This window comes from Trypanosoma theileri (genome assembly GCF_002087225.1).
Source record: "Trypanosoma theileri isolate Edinburgh chromosome Unknown TM35_Tth_34_V1, whole genome shotgun sequence".
NCBI classification, from domain to species: Eukaryota; Euglenozoa; class Kinetoplastea; order Trypanosomatida; family Trypanosomatidae; genus Trypanosoma; species Trypanosoma theileri.
In genome coordinates, this window is record NW_021639876.1 from 2,553 (window position 1) to 24,127 (window position 21,575).

Below are 21,575 nucleotides of genomic sequence, written 5' to 3' on the forward strand. Positions count from 1 at the left end.
GAGTTTGTATATAAAACAAATAAATTACAACAAATGTTTCCCCCTGCAAATTTTCACCCTCAAAATCCACATCACCCTTAACAGAAAACAATTCCCCTCTGACACTCTTGTTCCCCAGAGCCACGCTCGTGGGAAAGCCCGCAGCCCATCACGCGTGTCGTTGGGAAGTTCCTTTGCCGTTGGGGACCGCGAAGTGCGTGCCCGTTTTGTGTTTTTTGCGCGTTGATTTCCATTTATTTCACAACTCCCAATTCTCAAACCCCATGCTTTTCGTATTGTTTTGATTTTCCCCGTATCTTTTTTTTATTGTTTGCCAGGGGTCCGATCAGCCAGCCACCACCCCGCACACCACGCCTAACAATAAAGAGCGACGCTGTGAAGGAGAATGGGATCCATTCCCCACGGTCTTCGAATAAATCATGTTGAAATCATCATGGTATCACCCTTTTGAAATTCCACTGAGGGAAGAGAACAACCGCCATCCGCCACATACCCCATTAATCGCACCTAAAAAGGAGCGAGGAAGCCAAACAACATCCAACACCAAAAGAGGAATAAATAAAACTAGCAGGAGAGTCAAATCCCCAACAATTCCTCATCTTTTCTTCATAATTTCCATTGGAATTCCAAAAGATTCAAGGCGCAACGAAAGCATACCAAGTAAAAGCATACCTAGTGTAATTTACCTTCTTCTTCGCTGGGCCTAAAAAGCGCAAGAAAAAACAAAAGGAGAGAAACAGAAAATATTTTTATTAGTTTTCCCCTTGTTTCAAGAGACTTCCCCCCTGGGAAGCGGAAAGCGGCAGAATAGTTTACAACACTTTCCCACCATGCAGGGTGAGAATATCTGTTGTATTTGGGTTCTTTATGGCTTTATGGATATTACTCCAATGGTACGGCTATCAACCGTACACCGTAAAGCACCTAGTTACCGACATACGAGTGGCTCTGAAGAAGAAGATCCCTTCATTTTATAGGATCCCCAAGCTCTTGTAATATGATTTTTGTTGTAGCCCGTTCCCATACGAGAAAACCAGTCTAAGAGAGATCTGATCGAGTAAACCCTACCAGATCTCTCCACTCTCACTTTTCTTACCCATAACCCGTCCTCCAGTCTCCTTTTGGTATTATTTTTGTTATTTTTGGTTTTTTTTTTTTTGCAATAGATTGGCCTCAATGAACTCCTATTTATTTTGTTACTTGTTTGGTCGGTGGCAGGCGTCTTGAGCTTACTCTTCTATCAGGGTTTCCATGTTCGAGCTCGTCGCTGATTTTAGAGAGGTGGGGAGGCCTTACAGAGGGGTAGGTAGGCTGTGTAGGGATTCTTGGTTGTGAAGTCTGTGGCATAGCGTAGTTCCGCTCCACCGCAATAAGGAATTTTGCTAACCACTTAGAAAAACATAGTTTCATCAGGGGTACATCATCAACTATCGCAAATTGGACTCGCAGTGGATGAAGAGCGGGGCAACTCAAGAGATGCAGATCTGTTTCTTCGCATTCGTCGCGTTGACTGATGTGCGCGCGAATAGGTTGATACCCGTGGCGTGACATTCGGTGTAGAGTTAGGCCTGGCTTACTAATACACATTGACCACCGCATGAGGGGCAGACTAATTCCGGAAGGTCTCTTGTTTTCGTTGTTTTGTATTGCCCATTGGTGGAATTCGATTTTTTGGGCAGACCCTCTCCTTCATGGAATTTTCTGCAGTGTATTACGAGGGAGTCTAGGTGGGCGTAGAACTTCTGGCAGACTCCGCATTGGACTTTTTCTCTGTCCTCACGCTCTGGTGCTGGCGACGCGTCTCGCTGGCGTTTCTTATTTCGCGGAAACGTTACTTGTATTGTTGCTGGCAGAATTGGAGTTCCAGGAGGATGTTTGAACTTTTTGTGGCATGCGAGAGCTCAAATGTTGCCAAGGTGGCGTAGTGAAGCAGGTTGTGGGATGAGCTGAGGGCGAGGTGCGTCTTTTTGGGGGTTCTCAGGATGTTTCGCTCTAATATGGGCTTTGAGACCTGTTTTAGAGCGCGCTACCATATCACATTTGTCACAGGGGAATGCCGATTCTTCTGTAATCGGTTCGTCGGCTCGCGGGCGTTTTCTCTCTGGGACAGGGCGTGTGGCATTGTGCATGTATCTAAGGCGGCGCGTTAATCCATTTTGAAGCAGAAATGTTCGTTTACACATACTGCAGGCAAACGGATGGAGTTTTGCTTTAGGCGAAGTGGGACGGGGTAACGTTGTGTCCGGGGGTGGGGGTTGTGGGGGTGGCGGAGGTTCTGGCGGGATGTCCGGCGGAGGTGGCTCATGGGGGAATTTGATCTTCCAGAGCGCATCGGCTCTCTTGAACCCATGTTTGTAGACCATATGTTGTACTGCGGCGTTCCTGCATGAGTATTGTTGGCGAAAAGGAAATGCCGAGAACCTCACCCGGAACTTTCTCGGCCCCTTTCCAAAACGCCAGGCGCAACGGGAAGGGGTGGGGTCGCAAAGGCACGGCCCCTCTTTTTTTTTTTTTTCTGAGGCGCTGCTTTTCCATCGGCCCGGGGGTCAGGCGTGACGCTCGGATTTCCGCGAGGCGGGCGCCCGGCGAGCCGCCTCTTGGGCCCTTTGGCGTGGCGAACGGGCGGCGTCCCAGTACCCCCGGGGGTCCCCCCACCGGGAAGAACCGCCGTGGGTTGGATTGGGCGGGAACTCCGGGCAGGCGGCGCGCACACAAAAAAAGATTATGATGACGATGTTTTTTTTTTTTTTTTCCTTGGTTGTTCCCGTTGTCGGTGTTAGCTGGTTTTCCTGGGCGCTCTTGTCGCCATCTCATTCTCCGGTGTTGTCGTTGTCTGTTTGTTCTGTGCTTTTCCCCTCCTCTTCCCTTTGGATTGTGCGAGGTGTGGGTGTCTATTTTACCTTTTCTGGGCTCTGAATGGAAATATTTGGTGCGAGAATGAAGTGGCTTAACATGATGCGATTTGTTTATCTTCCCGTTTTGTTTTGAGGTGGTTCTTGTTCTCTTTGTTTTTCTCGTTTGCTGTGAGCAATTTTTTTTTGTATTTGAAATTGATTACCTTTGATTTCAAATTCTCTCTTTTTTTTCTTATGGGAAGATGCATTGAGTTTATGTATATATATATATTTATATAGATTGCTTAAGTTGTTACTTATTTGTTTTCTTTTGTTATAATAATAATTATTATTAGAATCGTTGTTTTTATCATTATTACTGTTTTTTTTTATTGCTATTGTCATTGGTATTATTATTATAATTATAATTATAATTATAATTATTATTATTATTGTTATTATTATAATTATGATGATGATTATTATTATTATTATTTTTAATATTATATATGTTTTTTTTTTCATTACTATTGTCATTATTATTTTCATTGTTTTTTGTTGTTATTACTAATAATGTTATTGTTATTTTTTTTTTATTGCTATTGTTATAATTATTGTAATAATAATAATAATAATTATTATTTTTTATTTTTATTTTTATTGTTTTTTATTTTGTTTCTTGTAAAGGAGATTATCTCTAAGCCAGGATGTTCACATCTCTTGCAGATATCACCAATGTCCAAGTTCCTCTTGACGGGAAGACCCTTGGGACAGGTGTCGTTACGCGACCCGGAGCAGTTCCAGTAAAGCGTCATAATCCCTACGGTTGGAAGTGTCTTGTAGAGCCATCTGTTCCATTATTAACCACAACATCTTTTCCGGATACAATAAATCCCATAAGAATTCCTGCAACACAGGATTTGTTCCTGGAGAGGGAAGATGCTCCGCCAACACCGACAAAACCTCCAGTTTGTAATGCGCTTGTACAATTTAAGTGTCACCAAAAGGAATTTTCCTCTCCTTTTGTTGCCTCCAAAGGTCAATACGTTGTTGTTCAAGGTGACCGAGGAATTGATATTGGAGTTGTTATTCGTGTGAACACTGAAAACTGTAAGACGTATGTGGAGCGATCTGGCCCAACGGGGAGCATTCTTCGTCATGCAACTCAGCGAGAGGTGGATTATTGGGCGACTGATCTCAAGGAAGACGAGGCTGTTGCCGTTTCCTTCTGTCAGCAGCGAGTTCAACATCATGGATTTGATATGGAGATTCGTCACGCCGAGTACCAATTTGATAAGAAGAAGCTCACGTTCTATTATACTGCTAAGGCACGAATCGACTTTGTACAACTCCTGAAAGAACTTTACAGGGAATTTGGATGTCGGATATGGATGGAGAAGGTTAGGATGCAAGATTAGAAAGAGGAGCAATAAAGTGCGTTTTGGGGTGAATACAGGGATTTACCAGCTAAAGAAGAAAAGAAAAAAAAAAAAAAAAAACGGTACGTCCTTGTAAACTATAAAAAAAAAAGAAAAGAAAATCAAACAAATTTTTTGAAATTAGATATTTTAAAACTACACTGTGAAAATGTATTTCCAAAATCCCGACTTTGTGGGCCTGTTCTTGCTTCAAAGAAAAGCATTTATAGGACATGCACAAATGTCACGTATAGAAGACACTTTTGTTTTTTAGAACTTTCCTTTTATTTCCTCTGAGGTTTTTTTTTTTTTTTTTGAATTATTTTTCACAAGGGAAATTTTTTTTTTTTCGGAGCATTTACTTTTTTTTCTCTGTATGCATAAGTGTTCTCTAAACTCTTCCCATTTCCTTTTGTCGCAATTTATTAATATATGAATATATGTTCTTTTGTTTTTAAAACCATAGAGATGTTTTTATGGATGTGTTTCTTCTTTTTTTTTCTTCTTCTTTCTTAATGCTATATTTTGATGGAATTTGCTCATAAGGGAGCAAAAGTAAAAAAAATGTTTCGATCTGCTTTGACTGTCAGTAAACGCTCGTACATCAATGCCTTTAATGCAAAAGCCAAAGCACGTCCAAACTTCGGTCTTCGTGGAGTAGGTTTTTGGACAAGTGAGGTTTATCACAAGCCTGGACAAAATTATTGGACAGCTCTTTGTGTTGCAGGCCCGTTTTTGATTATCGGTGCCATTATGTACGATAATTTTTGGGCAAAGCTTGATGATATTGCAGGTGGTGGCCCAAGTCATCTTGACTATGGCTGGCGCAAGGAAGATCGGAAGCCGTGGGACTTTGCTTTTGATATTGGTGAGGGATATGCTGCTGGACCGGCAACTCTCAGGCCTGCACCAGGTGCTGTGGATTTAGGGCATCATTAGGAAATTTGGGGATGTGGGATGGGGTTACTATTAGGAATAGTTTTATATATTTTTTTATCTGAACCCTTAGTACATTCAGAATTATTCTGTGATCGGAGCAGTTAGTATGTAGCATGAGTTTATCTATAGTATTTTTTTTTTTGTTTATTTTTATATTTTTATTTCCATTACCCCATATTTTGTTTGATTTACGCTACATATATTATGTTTCCTTTTTATTTAATTATTTATTTTATATTTCCAAATAGGACTTTAATGAAGCGTAAACGGTCAAATAATATTACTGTGAAGACATTATTTCGACAATATACGGTCGATGATGTATTTAGTGGTTCTTTGGACCTTTTTGATATGAGTAAAGTCTTTATGTGTGAGTCGTGTCTTTCATGCCTTACGACAAAGGATGAGCTACAAGAGCACACCAAAATTTGCCCATATAGGTATTGGATACCAGGCGACGAAGTGTATCGGTGTGGAAAGAAATGTTGTGCTGTTTTTGAAATTGATGGACGAAAACCAGCTTCGGTTCCATTTACGCGACGAATTGCCCGGATATCGAAACTTTTTTTGGATGAAAAAACCACTTTGGATGATCTTCACTTTTTTGCCTTTTTGGCTCTTTTTGAGGTTGACGATTATGGATATCATTTTGTTGGGTATTTTAGCAAAGAGTGGAGAAGAAGCATAACGTGTGATAATTCACTTTCTTGCTTGATGGTTTTACCACCTTATCGTTCTAAAGGATATGGGGCTCTTCTTATTGAGTTATCATATGAAATGGGACGAATAGAAGGCCTTTCAGGAACCCCTGAAAGACCATTAAGCACCGCTGGAAAAAAGATATTTAAACGAATGTGGCGGGAAGAACTTTTGCGGGCAATCTCCTCTCTGAATAAAAAGGGAATTCCGGTAACCATAAGTTCACTTTCTGAAGAAAGTGGAATGACGATAGAAGATGTGGTTGTCACCCTTCGTCATCTTAACGCCGTATTTTCTGTGACGAAACACAGTCCATTGATCTGTCTTCCTCGTGATATTATAAGCAAGGCCGAAGAAGACAAGAGAATAAACAGGAAATCGTTTTTGTGGATTTCACTGTTTTAGTTTTTTTTTTTTCCTTTTTTTTTCTTGCTACAATTTCTGTTTTATTTTCCATGGTAATCGTGGACTTCAATTTCCCTCAGAGTATATATAAATATATTTATTTATATATTTATTTATTTATTTAATCTTGGGTTTAGGAACTAATTAAAAATATTTTTAAAAAATATGTCACCAACTTGATTATTTTTTTTTTCTTGGTTTTCTGTGTTCATATGTTAGCAGAAGTGCTCTTGTTTTTTTTTTTTTTTTATTATTGTTTGCAATGATTTTTGTCAAGGTTTAAGAAGAAATGGAGATATTACGAATTCGGGGTCTTAAGTTTAATTTTGGTGTAGAGTTTTCTAGGCTTACCATTTTACGATGTTTTGGAGAATACGGACCTTTATATGATGTTCTCCTTGATGTGCCACATGGTGAGGCCTTAGTGTCATATGTAGAGTCTGCATCTGCCCAGGATGCATACCTGAAAATGAACGGGTTTTTGCTTTTCGGTGAACCGATAGAAGTTAGTATTACAGCTCCTCCTGTATCTGATATACCCGGATGGACAGTTACTTATAGACCTTCACGATATTTGATTGTACGGGGAGCTTCATATTTGTGGGTGGAATTAAATTTAAGACATGTGAAGGGAGTAGATGCGATTCAAAGTATTGATGCAAATACAACCGTTGCATCATTTGAAAATCAAACTATTTCAACAGCAATTAAACGATTACTTGATGGTCGCATTGCTTACAATGGCAAATCTGTATTGGTATTATATCTGAAACAGGTTTGATTTTCTTTGTCCCTCCTTCTCCTTTAAAAGGTTTATCATGCACATTAATCATATATTAAAGGAAGTACGTCAGATGCAAGAAGAGAACTGGATGGCAATAGAAAGAACAGATTATGTATTGAGATACGTTTCTCTTTTTGTGGACCGGCTACTCTCTTTACTGGGCCCATCCGCTTTATTTGAAGACCGCGGAAATTGTGGATATGATAACATCTAATCTAACCAAGATGTTGGGAATGGGATGGTGGCTGTCCATGGTATGTACAAAAGTTGTACTATTGTCTTTGAGTACCGGTTTAGTTACCATTCTGATGCCGCAGATGTGGATGACGAGAGAGTGGTACTCTATATTAAAAAAAAAAAAAAATGTGCTGTATCTCAGTCATTAAATGCCATCAGTTTTATCACATTTTACACAGATAGTTCTGCGCAGAGAAGAGCAGAGAGTTTTTTTTTTGTTTTCTTTACTTACACTAATTTACTCACTTTTCATCTTCCTTTCTTGATGATTCAAATAATAAAAAAAAAAAAAAATGAATGTGCCATTTCAATCTCCGTTAAGGAAAAAAACAAAAAAAAAACAAATGCTAGAATTAATTTTTTTTTCTTTTACTCTCTTTTTTTTTCTTGTTGTTGTTTTTGTTTTCGTTGTTTTCAATCTTAAAGTAGTTCAACAAGCAATGAGTAATTTCTTCGACGTCAGCGACAGTGACGAAAGCTTGGAAGAGGTCATCTATCAAGATGAACAGGTGGAACGGAATGTGGCCCAGATCGACCCCAAGTGGTTTGAAGTTTCTGACGATGAGGATGCGGACGAAAAACATGTTGTTCTCTCCCGTAATGAGAAATCCATAAATGAAATTCAAACTTTAAGCGGGCTTTTTGATTTCAGCGTTGGTCAAGAATCATGGTTTGAAGCGGAAAAGACTTTTGTACAGCTGCAACAAAAGGCATCAGTGCACAAGGAAAAGTTCAAGTCTGCTCCTTGGCCATTTTTGGAATGTCTTCAAAATACTCCTGATCTTTCAGAAAAAATGGGTGAAAAGGAGACGTTCAAAAAAGCAGAAGATTTTTACAGCCTAAAAAGACTTATCAAGGTCCTCCATGAAATGAATGAAATGTACAAGGATGATATCGAAAGGATGCATGAAGAAGAAAGTGAAGAAGATAGTGATGATAGAACACAGGAAAAGGAAGAAAAAGAGTTAACTGAAGAGGATATTATACAAGAATTACAGCAATCAGTAACATTAAAAGGAAAAAAAGCAACTAGATATCAAAAACTTGTTCAAGAATGCAAGGTAAAAGGTTACACAGCCCTTCAAATGACGGCATTGGGTATTCTTGCAGATGCTCTTCTTGATGAAGATAATCGTCTACCCTACGTTACCACTGGAACATGGATGAAGTCTTTTAACGCTGCAAATACATGCTATACTCTTATGGTTGCAAATCCTGCAATAACTGTAAGAGAAGATTTTTCGTCAGTTCCTGCCAATAATCGTGCCTGTATAACAGGTGGATTATGTGGTCTGTTACTCAGACTTCAAATGCACTTGCAGCGTATTACACAATTTAAGGTTGGTGCCACAGATGATTATTTCGAAGTGATTCAATTGGAAAATCGCCTAGTGGATTTGACTGATTCTGTACTTGGATACTATCAACAGCGCAGACGTGGTAAGATAATTTGTTGTCAAATTCTTGTTGATATCCTTGGCACAAGGCGTCAACAGGCCCATGACATACTGTATTACAAAATGACTAGTCAGAAACGCAATATGGTTACCAGCTCGGTTATTGAAACGGTACGTAATATTTATCACGAACTCCTACCTATAGGAGATGAAGAAATAAAGTGTCGTGCTCTACTTAATCTTGCATACCAGATGGGATTGGAAGGAAAATACCGAGAAGGACGTGATCTTGTTCTTCGCTCTGGTGTGGATGGAGTTGTAGAAAGGTCTGTCCATCTTGCCATTTTGTATGACCGAGTTATTGCACAATTGGGATTGTCTTCCTTCGCGGCAGGTGATATTATGCAAGCTTACAACTTTCTCAGCCCTCTATGGTCTAATCGAAACCATGATGTCCTGATCAGTCAACGACTTCCAGATCACGTTAAAGTAAATGAAGAAGAAGAGTTAAAGTATCGTGACTTATTGGTGCCTCCACACGCCTATATTCCACATGCCCAATTGGAACTTGCCACTATGCTTTCTACTTTAGTGGTAGATACAGTAAAGGAAGCCAAAAAACCTTACGAGGGAAGCCGTCATCAAAGTTACTTTTACAGAGTGATAAACCAAATGGCTTATCAACCATTAATGGGTGAACCAGTGGAATTCAGAGAACAAGTTACAGCTGCCTATAACGCCTTAAAACTTGGTGATTACATTAAAGCCAGTGAGGTTGTAAAAAATATGAGCGCATGGTCGACAATGCCAAATGGTGAAGAAGCTCTAAAGATATTTTTGCAACACTTGAAGGAAGCAGCTCTCCGTATCTTCTGTTATACTAACAGATGTAATTTTGCCACAATATCCGTAAATATGATGATGAAGAAGTATGAGCTAACTGAAAATGAAGTGAAATGTGTCATTAATGACGTTATCTCAGAAAATAACAGTTCTCTCATAGCATTCTGGGACAGGGAAGATCAATTCCTTCACGTTGACCGAAGCAATGCCTCTTGGCTTCAGTATCTTGTGGAAGGGACATCGGAAAGTGTCGTTGAAGTTGCACAGTATTCGGAGAAGCGTGTACGAGACAGTGAATACAGAGGAGGACGAGGACGAGGTCGTGGACGTGGACGCGGCCGTGGTAGGGGAGGCCGTTAACTAAGGAAAGATATAACCACCATTAAAGGTAAGATCATTAAATTCGCAGCAAAGAGGAAATGTTGAGTACCGAATTTCTTCTTCTACGTAAAGAATATCTGGTGTGTAAAGGTAAAGAAAATTAATTAATCAATTTTTTGTTTGTGTATGTGTGTGTGTGTGTTTCTCCCTCTTTCTCGTGTTGTTATTCTTACTATTGTTACTATTACTATTATTATTACTATTATTATTTAATAAATTTATTTCATTTTTTTTTTTTTTTTCTTCTTTCTTTGTTTCTTTTTACAGCAGAATTTATTCAATGTCTGCACTAGAGGAGCATGCCTTTCTTCAACTTTTAAAGAAAATAGAAAAGGAAAAGTATGTTCCAAACATTGGGGAACGTGCTATTCTTTGTCGGACAATTAATAGTACATTTAATCCAGTGGGGTTGTATTTCTCTGCCGTTGGTGGAGTTTGTGGATTTCTCTCAATGAGTTGTGCGCGGGGCCTTTATATGAGGTGTTTAAGTTCACTAATGGGTTCGTTATATTCGTTTGAACTCTCGTGGTCTTTGTATGACCATAGTCCTTGCTCAAATTTTTTTAACGATATTCGCTCAGTGGAAGGTCAAATAGGGAAAAAAGCGAGTGAACATTACTTACTTGGAAACTTGAATGTTTATCATCGATCTATTTTTAGAGCTGCTTTCGATTTTCTTATCTTTGATAGGACATCAAAATGGTTGTGTTCTGTATTTCTGGGATCTACAGATTGTTTGCAATGGTTGTCACATTATAAAATGGAGTGGTTTGATGGGTTACCTATAGATCCCTTAACACTATGGTATTGGAGATATATGTTGCAAGGGCAAACTGAAAGATGAGTCAAAAGAAAAAAACATAATAATAATAATAATAATAATAATAATAATAATAATAATAATAAAAGGTTTTAGTTGATTCTATCACCAGGAGTTTTTCACTTTTCCTCCTTGATGCGATTTATTCTTTTGATTGATTGATTGATTGTTTCTTTATTTGGTGGTTTAGTCTCAGACTTTACTTTTTTTTTTTCCCTCTGACGGAGCAGTTTTGTTTCTTGAAGGTTGTGTCAGGATGCAGAAAAAAATCCTAGACGCGGATGGGGGAACGGGAATTGGTTATGAGCCTGTTGTTATACCAAAGGAAAAGTACGCGAAAATAACACATGGACGAAATGTGTTTTTTGCGACGTGTATTGGAGGCGCCGCCGTTGTTTGGGGTCTTAGTATGATACCACAAGGGTTTATGTACCGCTCGTTAAGACACATGTACCAAACGTACTGCAGAGGTCGAGTTTTGGACCTAACACCAAAAATAGCAGATACGAGGGATGTGGCTTTTTACGAAATGTCCAAAGCAGTTCGTGTGGAATTTATCGTAGAGCATAAAGTTGTCGATGATGGACGTTATAAAATAAGTGATCTTCTTTCCGAAACAGATCAGGAACAGAGACGTAAAGATATGACTTTAGACTTTATGGTAAAAAACGATCACAATTGGGTTGGAAGCACAATAACTTTTGATACGATTGAACGAAGTAAAGTTGAGATGCATGATTTTCAAAAATATGATACAATTGTGATCCGTAATGAATTGCTAAATCAAAATGAAGAAAAAGCACGTCATATGTTGAATAATGCCGCTATGTACGTGAAAAACGATGGTCACGTTCTTCTTATGGATTTTGGGAAACCATCGTGGCCTATGCTCACATCATTCATTCGCTGGTTTAATTCTGTAACAGCAAGCTCAATGCATCTGACTCATGACTACAATAGATGGATCAAAGAAGATGCTCGCTATTTTGTTGTGGAGGAACGCAGGTGCCTTATGGGTCTTCATTATGCGTTTGCACTCCGACTAAAGTGATGCGTTTATATTAAGTTGCCGAGAAATTCTTAATCTTCACCGTTCTTGTATATATACGTATACATATATATATATATATATATATATTATTTGCTTCTGTGGTAATCAATCTGTTGACGTTTTTTTTTTTTTTCTCTTACTCTGATGTTTCTAAACTTCTTTTTTTTTCTTTGAAAATAATAATAATAATAATAATAATAAACACATCTAACAAAACAAAAGGCCGTCGTAAATGGACGAAAGGCAAATAATTGCTGTAAGGGAGCTGAGGAAGCAGTTACAGGAAATAGAAGATGCTCTAGCCGCCCAAGAGAAGCTCTTGCATGGGCGAAACCAAGGAATGGCAACCCTTTCATCACGTATCGCTGAAACCACAAATTCTGTAGAGGAGAGTGAAAAGGAATTAAGAGTGGCTCAAGAACATTTTGAGGATGCAGAAAGAGAGAACAATGTGGTGCGATCAGAACGAGTAAGAATTACTCAAATATCCGAGAACCATCTTCAACGTGATATATACGTGAGGGAAATCTCAGAAGCTGATGAAGGTCTAAGAGAAATACAAAGTCAACTTGAGAGTATTGGGGATCAAGTAGAAATACTAAATGGGACTCATGAAGATGCAAATACCAGAAAGAGACTTACCTTGGTGAGTCTCATCTCAATGTTAGACAATCTTCATGCTTCTTTGACTCGCAGTGTTCAGTGTGTTTCGTATGAGGAAGATAATAGAGCACGAGAAGTTCTTAAAGCTTTGCGAGAGCTATCACGAGAGCGTGAAAAGGCATTTGGATACTGTTTAAGAAAGAAACGTGAAGTTGCAGCTATTATTGAGCTAAAAAAGCAGCGAACAAATGAACTTGTACTTGATTCTCAAAAAAACCTATCGTTACTGCGTGAGAATCAGGAAAAGACAACTCTTGGTGTTGTTGAAGAAATACAAGCGGAACGTAAAATGCTTCAAGAAGAGATTGAAAGTATTCAAAGTGCAAATCAGAAGCTCTGGGACACACTTCGTTATACCAAATATTCCTCTGATACTGTTCAGAGTGGTGACCACAAACGAGAAGCTGCAGTCTCAGCAAATGATGCTTTACAAGGTTCTCCTGATTTGGAAATAGAAAAAGATCATCTCCGTGAACAGTTAAAACTGTTTGATGCCAAGAAAAACAAACTTCATCGGATGACAGAAGAACTAAGGAGTAGTACGAATGCGGAAATGGAAAAAAAGACACAGAAATTAAGAGATCTTCGGCGTGAAGTTCATGTTCAGCAACGAGAAAGCAACAAAATTGAAGGAGAAAGCCGGAAGCTTAAATCTCTGTGTGATTCCTTGGTAGCGTCACTTGGAGAGGGACGCTAAAGGTGTGCTGAATATTAGCGTTTTATGAGTTATTTCGAATGATTGTATTGTTTTAATGGGGTTATGTTTTTTACTTGGATTTTTTTTTTTTTTTTCGTGCTAATAGGGATATGATAGCTCTATTTGTTCATTTATGTATTTATGTATTTATTTATTTTATTTATTTATTTTTTTTGAAGAAAAAAAAAACGAAGGGAAAAAAGAATAAAAGAAAAAGGTAATTAAAATCAATAAGAATAGACAAAAAATTATTGATATGCCTTTTGAACTTATTCCTCCTCACGCGTATCAGACCAAGATTCCGAAATGCATTCTGCGGATTGATGATAACTGGTATGATTGTACTTCTTGGAGACATTCACACCCTGGAGGGGCTATGATTTGTGATCAATTTCACGATAAGGATGCTACAGATGTTTTTTACTCGCTTCATTCAAAGGAGGCTATACAAAAACTCAAGAGGATGAAAGCACTTCCTCTTAGGGAGACTGATAAGCCACGTGATGAAGTTTCATTAAGATTTGAAAAACTCAGAAAGGAGCTTGAAAAAGATGGCTGGTTTGAACGGGATTGGTTTATTGATTTTACTCGTAATATCATTCCTGTTATCATTCTTTGTGTTGTGGGGAGTTTCTTAAGTTATTCATATCCTCTTATATCGATAATTATGATTGGATTGGGTATGCAACAGGGAGGATGGTTGGCCCATGATTTTGGACATGGTCGAGGTAAGTTAAGCCATTTTTTGGGTGTTACTCTTGGTGGTCTTATCAACGGATTCTCTCTAAGCTGGTGGTCTCAGAAGCACAATACACATCACACATTTCCGAACAGGAAAGAACATGATGCTGATATTCACAATGAACCTGTTTTGTATTTATGGACCCCTAAAGACGAAGATGATAATTTTTTTCGTCGTTACCAGCATTTTTATTATCCTTTTGCGTATTCTCTTCTTTACATCTCTTGGCGGATGCAATCTATAATATTTGTACTCGGAAGTCGTAATACCGTTGAGCGTTTGATGATTGTATTGAATTATCTGTGGTTGGCATGTCTTCCCTGGAAAGTCGTAATTGGCAGTATTTTATTGGGTGGATTTTGTGTCGCTATTGTGGTGACGGCGAATCATCAAACTGAAGAAATACTGGAACCAAATGATAACTACCATTATGTTGTAGATCAGTATCGAACAACTCGTGGTGTTCATTGCTCTAGCATGTTTTTCGAGTGGTTTTTCGGCGGAATGCAGTATCAGCTGGAGCATCACCTTTTTCCCATGATGCCACGTTATCGGTATCCAAAAGCTCGTACTGTGGTGAAGAAGTTCTCCGAAGAAAATTCACTTCCATTTCACGTAAATGGAGTGATGGAAATCATAAGGATGAACTATGATGTTATAAAGAAAAATTCCCAGCCAATTGAATCTATTCAGAAGTGAAAAGAGTCAAAAATTATTTCTAACCTGGGTTTGGGGTTTATAGTGTGAAATAGGAGTTCTCACATTTCTTTGTTTCCCCCCCCCCCGGCTTTTGCCTGTCATAAGTTGTAGAATGTTCAACCTAAGAGAAAAAGTGAGGATAGGGAGGAGGAAAGAAAGAAGGAAGGAAGGAAGGAAAGCATCACTTGATGAACTGACAAAGGAATAAAAAATAAAAATAAAAAACACGAAAGTGTAAGTGTAAGAAATATGTTTCTTGTGCCAAAAATTTGTTTTTCTCAACATAAATATTACGGCATCTTGTGTAGCGACATTGTGTTGTTGGTTCATTAATTCAATAATTTGGTGTTTGGTTTATGTCTATCCTCTATTTATTTCTCTCTCTTTCTCTTCTCTCGATACGACATGTCTATCTTATTTTTATTTTTATGTTTTTGCATTATTTTAGTTTACATTATTTGAGTTTGGACAATGCGTCTTTTACTTCTGATTGCTTTTCTACTCAGTTTGCTTCGAGCTGATGCATCTGATGTCGTGGCTGCCACAGTTGATGACTTTGACAGTGTTATAAAGAAGGGTGAGATCGCGCTTGTTAAGTTCTACGCCCCATGGTGTGGTCACTGCCAGAAACTTGCTCCCGAGTGGGAAAAGGCTGCCAAGGAGGTTCCAGGCGAGGCTATCATGGTAGACGTTGATTGTACAAAGGAAACTAAATTGGCCGAGAAGTACTCAATCAAGGGCTTCCCTACGATTATTCTCTTCCGCAACGGTGAGGAAGTGGAAACGTACAAAGGCGCTCGTCAAAGCGATGCGATTGTAAAATATATCAAGGCAAATGTTGGTCCAGCTGCCGTTTACCCCACAACAGCGGAAGAAGTTGAAAAGCTTAAAGAAGAACACGAAATCCTCTGTGTTGGTCTGACGTCTGACGCTGAGTCACCTCTTGCAAAAGAACTTCTTTCAGTTGCTCAGCGCCTCCGAATGAAAATGAAGTTTGCTATTGTAACAAAACCGGAAATTGTACCGGGTGAGAAGGCTGAAACTGTCGTTGTTTACAGAAAGGATGATGAAAAGGAAGTATATCAAGGGAATATGGAAGCAGATAATCTGAAGAATTTTCTTGAGACTGCTGTTGTTCCCTTCGCTGGGGAAATTGGCCCTGCAAATTACCTCAGATACGCAGAATTATCTAAGCCAGTTGGTTGGGTTTTGCTAAAACCCAAGGAAGAACTTTCTAAAGAGTTACAACCTAAACTTTTGGAGGTTGGAAAGAAAATGCGACAGCATTTGGCAATTCTTTGGGTCGATGCTGAGCAGTATCCTGTATGGAAGAACCTTGGTGTCTCGGAGGATGCTAAGTATCCTGCTTTTGTTATTGCCAAAGGGGACAAACACCATGTCCTTCCAACTTCAGAACCGGCGACGGTGGAATCTATTGAGGAATTCATTGTAAAATATGCAGAGGGAAAAACAGATGCGGAGCTTAAATCCCAACCTGTTCCTGAAGTTGAAACAGTTGATGGTCTTACTACTATTGTTGGAAAGACTATGAATAAATATTTATCATCAGGAAAAGATATTTTAATTGAGTTCTTTGCTCCTTGGTGCGGGCATTGTAAAAATTTTGCTGGTACTTACGCAAAGGTTGCGAAGGAATTTGAATCTTCAGATGTTATAATTGCTGCAATTGATGCTACCGCTAATGATGTGGACCGTTCTTTGTTTGATGTGACTGGTTTTCCTACCCTTTACTTCGTCCCCAGTGGAGGAAAACCCATTCTCTACAACGGAGATCGTACCTTTTACGACCTATATAAGTTTATTCGTGATCACAGCTCATCCTTCAAGGATGATAAGGGCGCATCTGTTCCAAAGGAAGAAAAGAAGGAAGAAGTGCGCAGCGATGAGGATAGAGGTGATTTATGAACACATAATGTGTTACTTTGTTTTTTCTTGTTTTTTCTTTTTTGCTTTTCAATCTGAACGAAAAGGAAAAATCAAAAAATGAACACGTTTTTTTTTTTTTTTTTTTGAAGGAAATCAAACAAACCAAAAAAAAAAAGAGAAACCAAGAAGTGGAACCGTGTATAAAACGATAGATGTCTTTTATTTCCTGTGCGCATCAGATGTTTCACTTCTTAAGAGTTATTGGTTTTTTTTTTTTTCTTCTTCAAATCTCAGATGGTAAGAGTTGAAAATGCTATCGGTGATAGGATAGGGTGGTGATGCTCCTTTCTATTCTTTGCTTTTATATTTGTATTTACTCTTTTTTTAGTTGTGGTTTAGGATAGTGTAAGCAGTGCGTACGTGTGCTGTCGTTTTTTTTTTTTTTTTTAATTTGTGAGAGTAATACCCTTACCATGGAAGGTCTACCGGTTGTCTCCTATAGTAGGGTCACAGATCTCGCAAAATCGTATCGTCTACGGATAGCAGAGGATAGGTATAAAACTGTTCTTCACAATCCTCTGAAGGTAGAAGAATGTACTGAACCAGTTCTTGCGGCGGAGGAGGATCGACGTAGCACTATTGAAAGACAGGAGGAGGAAGAGATTTCTGGAATTATGCGACGATGGATAAAGTGTTCCGCATTCTTCACATCAGAAATTCACTCCATGAAAGAGATAGAACAGAAAAAGGTGGAGGTATCAAGACGACAAAATATTCTTGAGAAACAGATTTACCGTGAAGAATTTCTAAGATTCTGGGAAAAAAGAAAACATCAACATCACCATCGTCCTGTTAATCTTAGTAAGTTTTTTATGATAGCGTATAGTTATAATATATTGCCTTTTGCAACGGATCCAGTGGAATGTTGGGAACGAGGAATCGTTGTGCCTCCTGAGCTTCAGCAGTCGGTAGAGATATCAGATAGCGAGGGGACTGTTTCACTACCACCCTTTCATGAATTGTCTATGAGGTTTCGGGAAGCTTATAATCATTATCGCACCCAATAAGATTTTATTGTATTTATCAAGGAGGTTTCCATCTAAAAAAGAATAAAAACTTTCCTCTTTGGGTACTCTGTTTATATATATATATTTTCCTTTTTTTATGGTTAGCGAGTCTGGTTTTATGCCTCCTGGCCCTGACTGTAAATGTAATCCCATACCTACTGGAGTAATAAAAAAAAAAAAAGTAGAGGTCAAAAAAAGAATGAGGAGTATGTTAACGGGAAGTGGGAATGTGGGGAGTTTGACCAGTTGTGTGGCGTGGTTGGGGCTCTTTTTTTTTTTATATATATTGTTTGCCTTGTGTTTTTTCTTGTGGTTTTTTCTTATTTATTTATTTATTTTTTTTTCTGTGATTGTGTCTTCTATGCCACTTCTACGCTCATCTGCTTTGGTGTTAATTTTTCACCTGTGGTGATTAGAAGTGTGAATGTCGCTACTCTCTGCAGCGCCGCTATGTCGCTGGGCCCATTTTGCGACGCATTGTTGTGTGGGAGTTGTGCGCTCTCCATGTAGAGGATTAATTCTTGGAGAACCGTTGTGGACCTGTCGTTTACTGATCTCCGACTGTGGTTTATCAGCCTCCTCATCACCAGGCCAAAAGGTGATATGCAGTCAGGAGCTATTAACGCTAAAATGTAGAGGTGTTCCGTTTGTTGAGTATTGTGCATCCGAACTAAAGGAAGGCGCACTTGTGCATGTGGTGGCAAAAATGTACCAAAAACCCAGGTTCGTGCCTATTCATGGTACATATGTGGAAGACACAGAGTTATTGGTCTCCGAAGAATTTGGTTCACTAGTTCTTCTTAAGCAACTGTGACGTAATCAAAATTTTTACTGATACTTTTCAATACTCACTTTTTCTAGAATAATTTTAACCAAGATGAAGATGAAAACAATATGTGGGGTGTTGTAGTCACTTCAAGTTCTCTTCTCTTTTTCTTTTATCGTACTTTGAAAGAGGATGTATCGATTTTTACTTCGTAGTGCGGTGTTGGAGTGCTCCACTGCCATTGGAGTTCGTTGCTTTGCGCGGGTTCCGGGGATGCGCTGCAGGACCGCACGTCTACGCTGCGGTGTTTGCCCACCTCCTGTGGCGGTCTGCCAACGGCGCCACCAATCGACGGCGGACAAAAAGTTTCACTGCACGGTCTGCATGAAGGCGTTCCGCCTGGAGATGGCGGCCCGTTTGCACCTCCAGCAGGCGCACGGTGGTGAGGGTGAGGTGGCCGCTGGACCCGGTCCCGGCCCCGGCTCTGGGACAGAGAGCCCCCCCGCCCCCAACACCTCCCACCCCCTCCACCCCCTTCACCCCATGCCGCCGGTGGCCCCAGTCGAGAGGAACTTTGGCGACGACGAGGATCGCCGCCCACGTCGGCAACGGCCCACACCAAAACCGCTTCACCAGCCTGATCGGGAAGTCCCAGAGGTTGCCATGACGGAGCTCCTTGGAGTATGGGACAAGGTTGGACTCAGCAGACTGGAGGGAAAATTTGTTCACAGTACTATGGTAATGAAAGTTTTTGCCGCGCGTCCAGATGCTTCGGAGAAGCCACTTTACGAATCAGTTACTCCTGAGGGTGATAACCCTTTTGAGAAACTGGAACAGGTCGCCTCAGGGGGTGTGGTGAGTGAGTCCTACGTTGGAGATGAGGCTTTCACGGATATAGACTTAAGTGGACCATTTGCTGCGGCACCTGATTATACATTAAACCCGTTTCGTGCGGGTAGGGTTGATAACCCGTTTACAAAAACTTCTACACCCCAATATGAGGTAAATAAACCTCTTAAGCAGCTGCAACAACAACAACAACAACAACAACAAAAAGAAGAGCCTGTGACAGCTCCAATTACACCATTCGGTCAGTTACCACTATTTGGGAAACAACAAGTACCAAAGGAAACAATAACGCCGAATACATCACAGCCAAAGGTTTCGGATGTCAACGAAGTCTCCTCACCTTTCTCTGCAGCTGTGAGTGATTCTCCATTTACAGGGAAAGTAAATTCTCCATTCGCTTCCGATTTTGGGGATGTTGCTACACCATTTGAGTCATCACCGTTTACGGCAACATCACCGTTTACTGTACCTGGAATGCAACAAACTTCACCATTTACTACAACAGATGCTGCAAGTCCTTTTGCTCAGACTGGATCTACATTTCCTTCTACATTCCCTATGACAGTAGGAGTTCCCAATATTGCAACAATGACTCAGCAAGAGCAATCGGTTCCAGCTCCTGAACATGAATGTCCTACGTGTGGAAAGAAATTTACTACCTTTGATGGGGCAGCCATGCACAGTAAAGCTAAACATGGTATTGTTCTTGAAGGTGAAAAGAAAGATAAAGGTAAACATCAAGGTCGTAATGTGCCTGATTTACCTGCATATATTCCAAGTCCAGTGGATCTTTCCTCAACATCTCCCTTTGGAATGAAAACTACTGTTAGTGCTTCATGGGCAGAAACTGAACTTATACCTCATGCACAGTGTATAAGTAATATTACAATTGTCGGTCGTGTGCTGGATATCACACAAACATTGGAAAACGTCTCTCAGGTGACCGTCTTTGTTCAAGGTGAAGAAAATGGAGAAGAAGAAACAATGACGCTTCACTGTTCTGGCGACATCAATGCTAAGGTTCGGGATACGCTGAAACGTAATGCTACTGTATTTGTTAGTGGAACTCTTCGTCTTCATCCTGTTTATGAAGCAACCAACAATAAGTATTACATGAGCCCTGTCGTGCATGTGGCATTGCCGACTGGAACATTAGCTGTTATCACATAAGCTTCAGATCGGATTTTCCGATGCTCTTTCTTCTTTCTCTTACTCTGTTTTTTCCCCTTTATCCTCTACCTTTTTTTTTTAATGTAGAGGCCTGTCACACCAAGTCTAAAATTCTTTTAAAGATTTTGATGTCTACATCCCTTTATCATGCATTATCTCTCATTATTTCATTCTTTTTTTTTGTTATTGTTGAAGCGGATAAAAGAAAAAGGAAGAAGAGACTCATGTTGGAGACTCCGAGAAGCAAGGAGGCACTGGAGAAGCTCTGTGGATTTCTTTCAAGTGAAGGGAATGCCACAAAAGAGAGTAATTCACTAGCGGACCTCTTCACCACTTCTACACAAGAGACTGTTCGAAGTGTGGAGGTGGAAGTGGCTTTTTTGGTGTCTCCGCCAGCTCATCGCGTTCCTCTATACTTTACCCTTCCATATGAAGTATTACCAGGGACAATATGTGTAGTTACCCCATCACCTCAGCGAAAATACAAGGATAAGGTGTTACAGTTAAGTGAAGATGGAAATCCAGTTGCCCAACGTGTTAAAAAGGTCATTGATACAAAAAAACTTAACATGAAATTTGTGGACCCTGTTGCGGTAAGGGCTCTCGCTAACAGTTTTGATCACTTCATTTTGTTTGGTGTCAAAAAGTACCCCCGCCAGTTAACTGGAGAGTTTCTTGGACACCAGAAGCCCCCTGTTTGGGTGCCTCAACGTGGAGGATTCAAGTCAAATTTGTTAAAGGCAGTGAATACGGTGGTATTTCAGCGTCGTGGTCATAATGCTGTTACGTGCCGCATTGGTCATACTGGTCTTTCACTGGATCAACTCCACGAGAATCTTCAGTCCTTTCTCGCGCAGATGACTAGCCATGCTCAAGGAACGATTCCTGAGGATATCCTGCACATTCGTGTGGCTGGAACAAACAATATGGGCAAACGTGCTGGGCTTCCGATATTTGTTCACACGTTCCAAATTCCGCGTGAAGTGCCGGAAAATGGAGGCGAAGAGCCAGTGACAAAGAAGCGAAGGAAGGATGAATAAATAAGTAATGCCGATTAAGTTAAGTTATAACCGTCACTATATTTATATTAGATGGATGACCCATTTTCTTGTACATCATTTTGCTCACAATTACTATCTTCTTTTTTTTTTCTTCTTTTTTACTTGAACCCTTGAAATCTTGACCTTTTTTTTCTATTTTTTTTTTTTTTTTTTTTTTTTTTTTTTT

At 39.7% G+C, this 21,575-nt stretch overlaps 17 protein-coding genes across 17 annotated transcripts; 15 read left to right on the forward strand and 2 right to left on the reverse strand.

Moving 5' to 3' along the window:
- Positions 1-1,188: 1,188 nt before the first annotated feature.
- Positions 1,189-1,551, reverse strand: TM35_000341000 (Tbingi protein; the record flags this gene model as incomplete). The annotated part of the gene is made up of 1 exon (XM_029028998.1): positions 1,189-1,551. One exon carries the CDS (start codon positions 1,549-1,551, stop codon positions 1,189-1,191), a length of 363 nt encoding a protein of 120 aa, XP_028879554.1.
- Positions 1,552-1,901: 350 nt separating this feature from the next.
- Positions 1,902-2,363, reverse strand: TM35_000341010 (Tbingi protein; the record flags this gene model as incomplete). Its single annotated transcript, XM_029028999.1, has 1 exon — positions 1,902-2,363. One exon carries the CDS (start codon positions 2,361-2,363, stop codon positions 1,902-1,904), a length of 462 nt encoding a protein of 153 aa, XP_028879555.1.
- Positions 2,364-2,386: 23 nt separating this feature from the next.
- Positions 2,387-2,728, forward strand: TM35_000341020 (uncharacterized protein; the record flags this gene model as incomplete). The annotated part of the gene is made up of 1 exon (XM_029029000.1): positions 2,387-2,728. One exon carries the CDS (start codon positions 2,387-2,389, stop codon positions 2,726-2,728), a length of 342 nt encoding a protein of 113 aa, XP_028879556.1.
- Positions 2,729-3,541: 813 nt separating this feature from the next.
- On the forward strand, positions 3,542-4,252 carry TM35_000341030 (uncharacterized protein; the record flags this gene model as incomplete). The annotated part of the gene is made up of 1 exon (XM_029029001.1): positions 3,542-4,252. One exon carries the CDS (start codon positions 3,542-3,544, stop codon positions 4,250-4,252), a length of 711 nt encoding a protein of 236 aa, XP_028879557.1.
- A 564-nt stretch (positions 4,253-4,816) lies between these two features.
- TM35_000341040 (cytochrome c oxidase subunit IX) lies at positions 4,817-5,191 on the forward strand (the record flags this gene model as incomplete). The annotated part of the gene is made up of 1 exon (XM_029029002.1): positions 4,817-5,191. The coding sequence occupies one exon, from the start codon at positions 4,817-4,819 to the stop codon at positions 5,189-5,191; it is 375 nt and encodes a 124-aa protein (XP_028879558.1).
- A 255-nt stretch (positions 5,192-5,446) lies between these two features.
- TM35_000341050 (acetyltransferase) lies at positions 5,447-6,295 on the forward strand (the record flags this gene model as incomplete). The annotated part of the gene is made up of 1 exon (XM_029029003.1): positions 5,447-6,295. One exon carries the CDS (start codon positions 5,447-5,449, stop codon positions 6,293-6,295), a length of 849 nt encoding a protein of 282 aa, XP_028879559.1.
- Positions 6,296-6,584: 289 nt separating this feature from the next.
- Positions 6,585-7,076, forward strand: TM35_000341060 (putative U1A small nuclear ribonucleoprotein; the record flags this gene model as incomplete). Its single annotated transcript, XM_029029004.1, has 1 exon — positions 6,585-7,076. The coding sequence occupies one exon, from the start codon at positions 6,585-6,587 to the stop codon at positions 7,074-7,076; it is 492 nt and encodes a 163-aa protein (XP_028879560.1).
- Positions 7,077-7,756: 680 nt separating this feature from the next.
- TM35_000341070 (putative eukaryotic translation initiation factor 3 subunit 8) lies at positions 7,757-9,916 on the forward strand (the record flags this gene model as incomplete). Its single annotated transcript, XM_029029005.1, has 1 exon — positions 7,757-9,916. The coding sequence occupies one exon, from the start codon at positions 7,757-7,759 to the stop codon at positions 9,914-9,916; it is 2,160 nt and encodes a 719-aa protein (XP_028879561.1).
- Positions 9,917-10,217: 301 nt separating this feature from the next.
- On the forward strand, positions 10,218-10,781 carry TM35_000341080 (uncharacterized protein; the record flags this gene model as incomplete). The annotated part of the gene is made up of 1 exon (XM_029029006.1): positions 10,218-10,781. One exon carries the CDS (start codon positions 10,218-10,220, stop codon positions 10,779-10,781), a length of 564 nt encoding a protein of 187 aa, XP_028879562.1.
- Positions 10,782-11,013: 232 nt separating this feature from the next.
- On the forward strand, positions 11,014-11,808 carry TM35_000341090 (uncharacterized protein; the record flags this gene model as incomplete). The annotated part of the gene is made up of 1 exon (XM_029029007.1): positions 11,014-11,808. One exon carries the CDS (start codon positions 11,014-11,016, stop codon positions 11,806-11,808), a length of 795 nt encoding a protein of 264 aa, XP_028879563.1.
- Positions 11,809-12,040: 232 nt separating this feature from the next.
- On the forward strand, positions 12,041-13,168 carry TM35_000341100 (uncharacterized protein; the record flags this gene model as incomplete). Its single annotated transcript, XM_029029008.1, has 1 exon — positions 12,041-13,168. One exon carries the CDS (start codon positions 12,041-12,043, stop codon positions 13,166-13,168), a length of 1,128 nt encoding a protein of 375 aa, XP_028879564.1.
- A 256-nt stretch (positions 13,169-13,424) lies between these two features.
- TM35_000341110 (delta8 fatty acid desaturase-like protein) lies at positions 13,425-14,609 on the forward strand (the record flags this gene model as incomplete). The annotated part of the gene is made up of 1 exon (XM_029029009.1): positions 13,425-14,609. The coding sequence occupies one exon, from the start codon at positions 13,425-13,427 to the stop codon at positions 14,607-14,609; it is 1,185 nt and encodes a 394-aa protein (XP_028879565.1).
- A 471-nt stretch (positions 14,610-15,080) lies between these two features.
- TM35_000341120 (protein disulfide isomerase) lies at positions 15,081-16,535 on the forward strand (the record flags this gene model as incomplete). Its single annotated transcript, XM_029029010.1, has 1 exon — positions 15,081-16,535. One exon carries the CDS (start codon positions 15,081-15,083, stop codon positions 16,533-16,535), a length of 1,455 nt encoding a protein of 484 aa, XP_028879566.1.
- A 434-nt stretch (positions 16,536-16,969) lies between these two features.
- Positions 16,970-17,563, forward strand: TM35_000341130 (uncharacterized protein; the record flags this gene model as incomplete). The annotated part of the gene is made up of 1 exon (XM_029029011.1): positions 16,970-17,563. The coding sequence occupies one exon, from the start codon at positions 16,970-16,972 to the stop codon at positions 17,561-17,563; it is 594 nt and encodes a 197-aa protein (XP_028879567.1).
- Positions 17,564-17,987: 424 nt separating this feature from the next.
- On the forward strand, positions 17,988-18,377 carry TM35_000341140 (uncharacterized protein; the record flags this gene model as incomplete). The annotated part of the gene is made up of 1 exon (XM_029029012.1): positions 17,988-18,377. One exon carries the CDS (start codon positions 17,988-17,990, stop codon positions 18,375-18,377), a length of 390 nt encoding a protein of 129 aa, XP_028879568.1.
- A 144-nt stretch (positions 18,378-18,521) lies between these two features.
- TM35_000341150 (putative RNA editing complex protein MP63) lies at positions 18,522-20,348 on the forward strand (the record flags this gene model as incomplete). The annotated part of the gene is made up of 1 exon (XM_029029013.1): positions 18,522-20,348. The coding sequence occupies one exon, from the start codon at positions 18,522-18,524 to the stop codon at positions 20,346-20,348; it is 1,827 nt and encodes a 608-aa protein (XP_028879569.1).
- A 224-nt stretch (positions 20,349-20,572) lies between these two features.
- On the forward strand, positions 20,573-21,388 carry TM35_000341160 (uncharacterized protein; the record flags this gene model as incomplete). Its single annotated transcript, XM_029029014.1, has 1 exon — positions 20,573-21,388. One exon carries the CDS (start codon positions 20,573-20,575, stop codon positions 21,386-21,388), a length of 816 nt encoding a protein of 271 aa, XP_028879570.1.
- Between the last annotated feature and the right edge of the window lie 187 nt (positions 21,389-21,575).